Below are 9,301 nucleotides of genomic sequence, written 5' to 3' on the forward strand. Positions count from 1 at the left end.
GATGCCGAGGTACGCCGCGTTGAAGACGATGAGCCACGACACGTTGCGCGTGACGTTGACCAGCGGACCCCGCAGGCCCAGGAGCTCGTCCATGGCGATGTGGAGCTCGATCTCGTCGTCGTCGTCGTCGCGGGGCTCGGCGTCGTCGCCGCCGTCGGACGCTCCGTCGTCGTCGTCGTCGCCGTCGGACTCGCCGTCGGAGTCGCCGGGGAGCGAGCCGTCGCCGTCGTCGTCGCCGCCGTCGTCCGAGTCGTCCGCCGGCGCCGCGTCGTCCTCCACGGGCCCCGGCGCGTCGTCGCCGCGCTCCATCTCGAGGATCTCCCAGCGGACGCGCATGTAGTCCGTAAAAGACAGCAAACTCAAAAAGCTCACCACGATCGCAACGACGATGGCGAGGCCCGACGACAGCTCCTCGCCGAGCCGCGCGGACGTCCAGGCGAAGGGCAGCTCCGACGGCCGGTGGATCCAACTCCGGTAGAGCATGCACGTCGCCAACGGCGTCACGCCGAGCCAGAGCGCCGCCGACGCGCCGACGCGCGCCGCGAAGGGCGCCGCCGTCGACGCCGCGAACCGGGCGCCCGCGGCGGCGAGCGCGTGCCAGGGCAGCGTCTCCGGCGCGTCGGCCTCGTAGACGGGCGCGAACTCGAACTCGACGCCGCAGAGCTCGCACGTGTCCTTGCCGCTGTGGTCCTGCGGGGGGCGGGGGGTTTCTCGGTGTTCGGCGGTTTGTTCGAACGCGGGCGCGGCGGAACGCGCGAGCCACTGGACGAGGCACTCCTCGTGGCAGTACATGATGGACCCGCGGCATTTGCACGGGACGAAGAGCTCCCGGCCGGGCTCGGCCTCCCCGCGGCAGATGCGGCACTCGAGCGGCTCGTCGTCGTCGCTCTCCGGGCACACCGGACAGGCCCGGGGCGCCGCAAAGAGAGGGGCGTCGCCCTCTTCTTTCAACTCCTCTTTCAGCTCCTCGGCCATTGCGCGCGCGGTATGGACGTCGGCTGCGAGGCTCGGAGTCGATGCGGCCGCATCGTTCGCGACTATCTTTTGTTGCAGTTCGCACAGTTTGCTGATGGCAGCCCTCGTCGTCGAGGACACGGCCCCGTTCGCCCGCGGCGGCGACTGGGCGCCGGAGCCCCTCGCCGCGCGAAAACAAGCCACGGCCTCGATCAAGCCGAACGCCGACCCGGCGACGGCGCGGCGCCTCGTCGCGCGGCGAAACCACCAGCTCGCGCCGAAGGCGCGGCCGCCCTCGGAGTTCCGCAAGCGCTACCAGGAGGGCCTGCTCCCCGTGCGCGTCGTCTACGCGAACTCGAGCGAGCGGCGCGTCGGCTGGAGCGTCGCCGACGTGCTGGCGCTGGACCTGCACTACTACGCGAAGCTCTGCGTCGAGGCGCTCGACGGGGCAGCAAAAGGGCGATTCAACGTCGCTTCAACGTGAGTGTTCCGCGCGCGCGCGTTTCGGAAACAGCACCCACGCTTCGAGAGCGCTCCGAGAGATGATCGCTCGTCCAAAAATCAGCCGAAACGAGCGGAAATCGGCCGAGAGAGGAGCCTTTGAAGTTGGGAATTTCGCACCCTTTTGCTGCCCAGGCGCTCGACGAGCCCGGCGAGCCCTACGGCTTCCTCGCCTCCGAGGCGCTCGTCGAGCTCCTCTACGCCGCGGGGCCCGCGCACCGCGCCGTGACCCTCGCGCCCATCATCGCGCCGGCGCTCAAGGAGATGCTCCGGTCGCCGGACGCGGCGGCCGCGTCCCGCGCGCTCCTCGCGGTCCACGCGTACGCGACGTGCGACGCGAAGGACCGCGGCGGCCTCGGCGTCTGCGGCCGCGCCTGGGACCTGACGGCGCTGAGCGCCGCCGTCAACGCGAGCCGGCGGAACCACCCGGGCCTCGGCGACCGCGCGCTCGCGACGCTCCGCGTGCTCGAGGCCCACGGCGGGCCCGGGAGCCTCGGCAAGATCAAGAAGGGCGTCCTCGACTACGTGTCCAAGGACTTCGGGTCCACCTGGGAGTAGTAAAACGTTAAATACAGGCACACTAGTTGATCGTCAGGGGGATCGCGTCCGGGTCCTCGTCCGCGGGCGGCTCGCCCGGCGCGCCGCCGCTCGGCGACGCCCCGCCGAGGAGGTCGCGGCCCTGGGTGCAGCAGAAGACGCCGAGGACGCCGAGGTCCCGCGCGCCGCCGCCCGAGAGCAGGTCGTCGACGGCGACGACGTTCGGCCGCGGCGGCTCCGGCGCGGCCTCGACGTCGCCCTCCCGGCCCTCCTGGACCTCGGCCTTGGCGCTCCAGTTCTCGGCCTCGGGCGGCGCCGCGTCGGGCTCCTTGGCCTCCTCGGGCCCGTCCGCGGGCTTCGCGAATTCCGGAGGGCCGTCCGGCGGCTTGCTCTGGAAAAACAGGTAGCACATCATGAGCAGGAGCCCCACGACGACGACGGCGACGGGGATGAACAGCAGCTCCGTGCTCGACATCTTGATGCCGCCGCCGGAGCCGTCGTCGTCGTCGCCGCCCAGCGCCCGCAGCGGGCTCGGCGCGGGCGTCGGCAGGACCGACGGCGCGGCCGTGCCGTCGTCGCCCGACGCGAGGCGCGCGGCCGCGAGCACCGCCGCGGCGGTCCGCCCGGCGGCCATGGTCCGCACCCAGCGGTCACCGGCGGCGCCGAACAGTCATCGAAGGGCTGCCAGCGCCCGTGCGCAGAGAAAACAACTTGAACATTTTTTCATGTTGCAGAACGAGTGCCTTCAACTTGAAGCAGGTTTACTAGACGCGCGCCTCGCCCCGGCCCGGTTCGGCGTCGCGGAGCGCCAGCTCCGCGCCGTCGAGCTCCGCGCCGCCGGCGTCGACGACGCGCGTCGCGGCGTCCGCGCCCGCGCGGAGCAGCGCGCGCTCGGCGTACGCGTGGGCCGCGATCAGGAGGGGCACGAAGCCCGCGGAGACCGCCGCGATGCCCGTCGACGACTGGAAGGCCAGCGCGCAGAGCGGCTGCACCGCCGCGAAGCAGACGGCCGCGCCGACGAGCGACAGCAGGCCGACGGCCGTGCCGAAGCTCCCGAAGCCGAAGAGCTTCACGCAGTGCGCGAAAAAGTACGCGAAGAAGCAGATCCGCGACGACGCCCACAGCAGGTACGACGGCAGCTCCGCCGCGAGGGGCCAGGCCGACCGCGCGGACAGGGCCAGGAGCGCGTTGAAGCCCACGGCCTGGGCCGTCGCCGCGCGGCGGATGAGGGCGACGCCGTCGTCGCGCCGGTCGAGGATCGGCCCGACGAGCGGCGCGGCGATCAGGAGCCCGAGGAACGACGCGAAGACGTTGAAGGCCAGGTTCATCGCCGACGCCGCCGCGCCGCGGCCCGCGAGGCGGTACTGCAGCACGGCGACGAAGAACTGCATCGACAGCAGGGAGACCGACTTGTAAACCAACAGCGGCCGGAACCCCTCCGTCCGCCACACGGCCGCGACCTGGTCCCGCAGCGACGGCGCCGCCGACGCCTTGCGCGGCGCGCCGACGAGCGCCGCGGCGCAGCCACCGCGCGCCACCGCGTCGCCGAGCTCGTAGCGCGACCGCGGCTGCGCGGCGCGGCAGCCGGCGGCAAAAAGTAGCAAGAGGGCCGCGTAGCCGCGGAAGAGCTGGCGCAGCGACGCGCCGGCGTTGAAGAGCGGCAGCCACAGGGAGAATACGAACGTCGAGCACTGGTGCGCCGTGGAGTAGGCCCCGAGCGCCGTCCGCTTCGCCTCGGGGAAGAGGTTCGACACGTGCATGGCTCCGAGGTGCACGCCCGGCCCCGCGCCGGCGAGGAGCCCGAAGCCGAGCCCGTAGAACCGCTCCGCGAGGCAGAGGCTCCCCGCGGCGGCGACGGCGCACGTGCCCGCGGTCGTCGCGCGGCTGCCGAGCCGGTCGACGGCGACGCCGATCGGCAGCCGCGACGCGAAGAGGCACAGGATGCCGATGGAGAAGACGCGCGACAGCGCCACCTCCTGCGCCGCGCAGGCGCCGTCGTCGTCGTCGGCGCTGCGGTCGCAGAGCTCCTCGAAGGCGCCCTCGCGTTTGAGCATGACGACCAACGCGGCCCAGCCAAAGGCGACGCCGCTGAGGCAGCCGCTGATGGCGAGCGTCGACGCGAGCACGGCGTGCCGCGTCTCGAGCTTCATGGCGGTAGTGGCAGCACCGCACACATCGTCGCACTCTTCACCGTCAACATCACGATCGCCGTTTGCCACAGGCAACCCCTGCACGATGGACAGCGGTTGGCAAGCCCACGCGCCGCCCTACGCGGCGCGCGCGGCGGCCTGCTTCGTCGTCTGCGAGCTCGTCTACCACGTCGCCTTGGCCGTCGCGCCGAAGTCGTTCGCCGCCGGCGACCGCCGGACCTTCGCGCTCAAGGTCGTCAACATCCTCCACGCGGCGCTCGTCGGCCCGCTGGCCGCGCGCGCGCTCGTCGGCCGCTACCTCTTCGGCTGGGACGGCGACGCGGCCCTCGCCGCGGCCGTGGCGGCGGCCGTGAACCTCGACGGCGCCGCGGCGCCCGCGCTCTTCTCCGGCGGTTTAGGCGCCGACGCCGCGAGGTCGCTCACGTCGATCACCGTGGGCTTCTTCGCCTGGGATTTGTACCGCCTCGACGCCTGGGCCAAGTCGTCGCCGGGCGAGCGGCGGCTCATGGTCGTGCACCACGTCGTCTCCGTCGCCGTCTGGCCCGTCGCGGCGCTGACGGGCGTCGCGGGCCCGTTCCTCCTCCACTTCCTCGCGACGGAGCTGTCCTCGCCGCTCCTCCAGGGCCGCTGGTACGCCCAGGCCTTCCGCGGGCGCGGCTCGCCCGCCGACGCGGCGGCGTCGGCGGCCTTCGCGGCCGCGTTCGTCGCCGTGCGGACGTCGAACGTCCACGTCGTGGCGCATTGCTTCGCCCGCGCGCGGCCCTTCGACGGGGCGCTCCACGGCGCCGTGCCCGCCTGGATCCGCCTCCTGGGGACGGCGACCCTCGGCCTGCCGTCCGTGCTCAACGCCGTCTGGACGGCCCAGATCGCGCTCCTCGGCAAGAAGATGCTCCTCGGCAAGAAGAAGGCCAAGGTCTAGCGCGAGGCTAACTCGGGAGTGCCGTGATGCCGCGCGCGCGCGCGGCTCGGAGGGACGCGCAGGACGCCGAGAGGCGTATGGAGTGGCCCGTGCGGACCAGCGACCCCCAGAGCGGCGCGAACTCGAACTCGTAGCCGCGGCTGATCGTCGCCCATGCCGGCGCGTCCGCGCCCTCGGCCAGCAGCTTGTCGACGAGGGTCCGCACCATCCGCCGCGTCGGCGCGTCGACCCGCGCCGCCGACGGAAACTCGAGGACCGGGTCGCCGTCGTCGGCGCCGTCGTCGACGTCGACCTCGCAGGAGACGCCGTAGGTGTGCGCGGAGACGGCGCGGTCGACCTCGATCGAGCCCTTGAGGCGCAACGCGAGGTAAATTTCCCGGGCGTAGGCGACCGTGGTCGCAATGGACCGCCGCCGGTCCTCCGTCGCCTCGCCAGCGGCCGCGGCGTCGTCGACCGGCGGCGGTGGCGGCGCCGAGGCCGCGGCGTCGTCGGCCGGCGGCGACGGCGGCGCCTCGGGAGCCCGGAGGCGCTCGACGGCGGCGAGCCACCGCGACCGGTCGGCGCGGCTGTCGTCGCAATCGCGCGGCAGCCAGAGCTTGACCTCCGACGGCTCGCCGCCGGCGAGCTGCAGGCAGACGTCGCAGCGCATGAGCGTCCGCTCGAGTCGCGTCGTCGCTATTTGCGCGTCGACGACGTCGCCCGCCGCGTGCGGCAACGACCCGGCCGCTTGGCCGAGGTTGTAGTAATCAATCCACGTCCCACACAAACTGCAGATGATTATCGGCGCGAGCTGCTCCGGCCAATCGCCGAGCTTCAAACGGCCCGTGAGCGTCCGGCCCGTCGATGCCTCATCATCCTCAATCATCGAGAAACTCAAATGGAGCTGCCCGCGGCGGTCATCGCATCGATCTCTGCCGGAGATCTCTGCCGGGCGGTCATTGGCGTCAACTAACCATCAATGTTGTCTCATTGAATAATGCTGGGCAGAAGGCCTTATTAAGATCGACGATGGTCGGAACGCATTGGCTTGCACTCGCGCTGCTGCCCGCCGTCGCTGCGCAATGCGAGGATTCCGCGTCGTGGCATAAGAAGGGCAATACGGCCAAGGACGGACTGCGCGTGGGTGTCGCGCTTCGCGCCCACGCGTTGCGCCGTCAAGGGCGAGGGCAAGGTGCTCGCGAGCGCCGCCTGCGCCGCCGCCTGCGACGCGTGCGAGTGCGACATCTCCAAGGTCGACCTGGCGGACTTCGAGGTCTGGCGGCGCGAAGAGGGCTACTGGTGGGGCGAGTACAGCTTCTACGGCGCCGAGGGCGATCCCTACGCGTCCGCGAGTTGGAACTACGGCTAGCGCGGCGCCGCGTCCGATGCTTCGCTCGTGTTCGAACCTCCCCGCAACCGTAGCGACCACTACTTTGGATTCATCCACCTCGAGATCGCGGGCAACGCGCTCCGGCAGCGCAACGTCTTCGTCTATCCCCCGAGCGTCAAGTGCGACGAGGACCCGTCCGTCGCGGGCGCGGGCGCGTGCGGCGAGAACGGCAACGAGCGCATCTTCTCCGCGGACCAGAACGCGTCCGACTGCGACGGGAATCTAGCCGGCCCGTACGTGAGCCCCTACATGACGCTGGACACGTCGACGAAGATCCTCGGCGACGACACGGTCGTCTACAGCGTCAGGCTCCCGGCGGCCTACGGCGGCGGCTTCAACCAGAACCAGCTCACGACGCTCCCGGGCAACGGCGTCCGCGTGCGCACGGCCCAGGGCTTCAGCTTCGGCGCGGAGCAGCCGGACTACGCGTCCTTCTACCGCGAGTACAAGCTCCCGAACCGCACGGCGTGGCTCGACAAGCTCTACGAGGTCCGCGCGGCCAACGGCGTCCTCGAGTCCGACGAGTGCGCGTGGGTGTCGGGCTCCCCGCCCGAGTCGGGCACGACGTGCGCGGACCACTTCGGCTTCGACGTGTGAGTCGGACACGACCGGCGGCCGTCGATCGCGGCGTCCGCGCCCGCGAGGTCACACAGTCGGGCGAACGCGAGTTAGGGCTACTTCGTACAGTCGACCTCCGTGGAGACGTCGTCGCCCCACTGGTTCGTGACGATGACCGTCGCCTTCGCGGCGGCCGAGGGCACGTCCACGGAAACCGGCGTCGTCCGCCAGTGGGCCAGGAAGGACAGCGTCCCGTCGGTCTTGTCCACCGTGTCGTCCTTCGAGATGGTCTTGATCATGTAGGTGCCGTCGTAGACGTTCATCTGCTTGAAGTTGTTGACGACGTCGAACGTGACGACGGCGTCTGCGCACGCGACGTTCGAGAGGATGGGGTTCGCGTAGAAGCGCTCGATGGAGTAGGACGTCCAGCCCTTGTTGTCCCGCGAACACTTCTTCGCCTCGCACTTGGCGCCCTTGACCTTCATCTCCCAGGCGAGGTCGCCGTCGTCGCGGACGACCTCGACCGCCCTTACGTCGTAGTCCGTCGCGTCCGTGAGCTCGTCGGGCCAGTGGACGCCGAGCATGTTGCCCGTGGGCAGCCGGTCCGCGTCGCCGAAGTGGGGCGTGTAGGCGCCCATGGAGTAGGAGAAGGTCACGACGCCGCGCCGCGTCGACCCGTCCTTCTCCAACTTCACGCAGAGGAGCCGCGAGTGGCTGTAGTGGTTGTCGGGCTTCTCCTGGTTGTCGAACATGCAGAACTCGTCCTCCCCGAAGAACTCGGCGTTGTGCTGGCCGCTCCAGACCGTCTTGCCCGCCTTGTAGACCGTGCCGTCGGAGTCCTCAATCTCGTAGTCGCCGTACTCGCCGCCGAGCGTCCACTCGACCTTGCCCTCGACGTCCATCTTGACGATGGCGTCGGTCTGGCGGCTCGAGATGTAGAAGACCTTGTCCTCGGCGACGGCCTGGACGTGGTTCGGGTCCGAGACGCGCTTCTCGTCGAACTTCGCCAGCTTCTTCCCCGAGACGACGTCGTACTCGCCGACCAGCGTCGTCCCGTCGGCCTGCCAGACGGCGGCGTCGTCGAACGCCCACTGGATGTCGTGGGCGTCGTTCGTCTTGCCGTCGCAGAGCGTGAGCCACTCGTCGGACCGCCACGCCCACAGCATCCTGGGCCCCTCGAGCTTGCCCGTCGAGTCGCCGAAGGCCACGAGGGCGTGCGTCGTGTTGTAGAGCTTGAGGCCCAAAGCCTGGTAGATCGTGTGCTTGTCCAGGGACGTCGCGCCCTTGTTCTCGAGCTGCTTCCCGTAGAGCGACGTGATCCGCTCTATTTTTCCCTCCAACGTGAACACGAGCACGTAGCTCGACGTGAAGCCGCTCGACGCCGTGAACGTGAGGCCCGTGAGGAGGTAGCCCCCCGCGGCGTCGCTCCCCAGGGAGCCCTCGACCTTTTTGGAGTCGTATTCGATCGTGACCTCGCGGGGCACGTAGTCCAAGAGCTTCTCCTCGCTGTCGTCCGTGTCGACGCCGATCATTTCGAGGTAGGCCTTGATGTCGTCCTCCTTCACAAAGTCCTTGTACGTGAACTTGTAGGTGCTCACGGACGAGAGCTGGGACGACGCGGTTTGGCCGCGCGCGAGCCAGGACGACGACCCGAGGCCGAGGGACGCGAGCGCCGCGGCGGAGAGGAGGCCGCCGACCACCGCGAGCCGCCCCCGCCGCGACGCGCGCGGCGCGCACGGACCCGCGTCGTCGCCGCCGGGCACCTCCTCGTAGGAGCCCCGGCCGTCCATGCTGCTGCGATGGACGTGCTCTAAAAAGCTGCCCGCGGCGGGAAGATATAGGTTTGCACCGCCGCGGCACCGTGTGCCGGACGACCAAGTCGGTTGGGGCTGCGTGCGCCATGTGCCCGCCCGCCGCCGCGCCGCCCCCGGCGGCCGCGCCGGCGTTCACGACGCGGTCGGCGTACAACGTGAGCCTCGTGTCGCTGCTCGTCACCATCGCCGCCGTCGTCGCGGGCCTCTTTATTACTTTAAATTCCCACAGCTCGTCGACGCTGGGCTTCGCCCTCGAGAATTTGGTCGACACGCTGGGGTCCGTGCTCATCCTGTGGCGCTTCGACACGAACCACACGGACGAGGTGCTGGAAAGGCGCGAGCAGCGCACGGACGCGGGCATCGCGCTCATGTTCGTCGCGCTCGGGTGCACCGTGGCGGGCAACGCGACGAGCCATTTGCTCCACCGGGACCCGCTCAAGGACCGGCTGGCGTTACTATCCTTGGCCCTGCCGTCCTTCGTCGTGTTCTTGATCCTGGG

The 9,301-nt window shown here is 70.4% G+C and overlaps 3 protein-coding genes across 3 annotated transcripts; 1 reads left to right on the forward strand and 2 right to left on the reverse strand.

Moving 5' to 3' along the window:
- Nucleotides 1–2,756: 2,756 nt before the first annotated feature.
- AURANDRAFT_66253 (hypothetical protein) lies at nt 2,757–4,142 on the reverse strand (the record flags this gene model as incomplete). The annotated part of the gene is made up of 1 exon (XM_009041533.1): nt 2,757–4,142. The coding sequence occupies one exon, from the start codon at nt 4,140–4,142 to the stop codon at nt 2,757–2,759; it is 1,386 nt and encodes a 461-aa protein (XP_009039781.1).
- Nucleotides 4,143–4,647: 505 nt separating this feature from the next.
- Nucleotides 4,648–5,061, forward strand: AURANDRAFT_66254 (expressed protein; the record flags this gene model as incomplete). Its single annotated transcript, XM_009041408.1, has 1 exon — nt 4,648–5,061. One exon carries the CDS (start codon nt 4,648–4,650, stop codon nt 5,059–5,061), a length of 414 nt encoding a protein of 137 aa, XP_009039656.1.
- Nucleotides 5,062–7,104: 2,043 nt separating this feature from the next.
- Nucleotides 7,105–8,778, reverse strand: AURANDRAFT_66255 (hypothetical protein; the record flags this gene model as incomplete). The annotated part of the gene is made up of 1 exon (XM_009041532.1): nt 7,105–8,778. The coding sequence occupies one exon, from the start codon at nt 8,776–8,778 to the stop codon at nt 7,105–7,107; it is 1,674 nt and encodes a 557-aa protein (XP_009039780.1).
- Between the last annotated feature and the right edge of the window lie 523 nt (nt 8,779–9,301).

Source organism: Aureococcus anophagefferens, assembly GCF_000186865.1.
Source record: "Aureococcus anophagefferens unplaced genomic scaffold AURANscaffold_21, whole genome shotgun sequence".
Taxonomy (NCBI): domain Eukaryota; class Pelagophyceae; order Pelagomonadales; family Pelagomonadaceae; genus Aureococcus; species Aureococcus anophagefferens.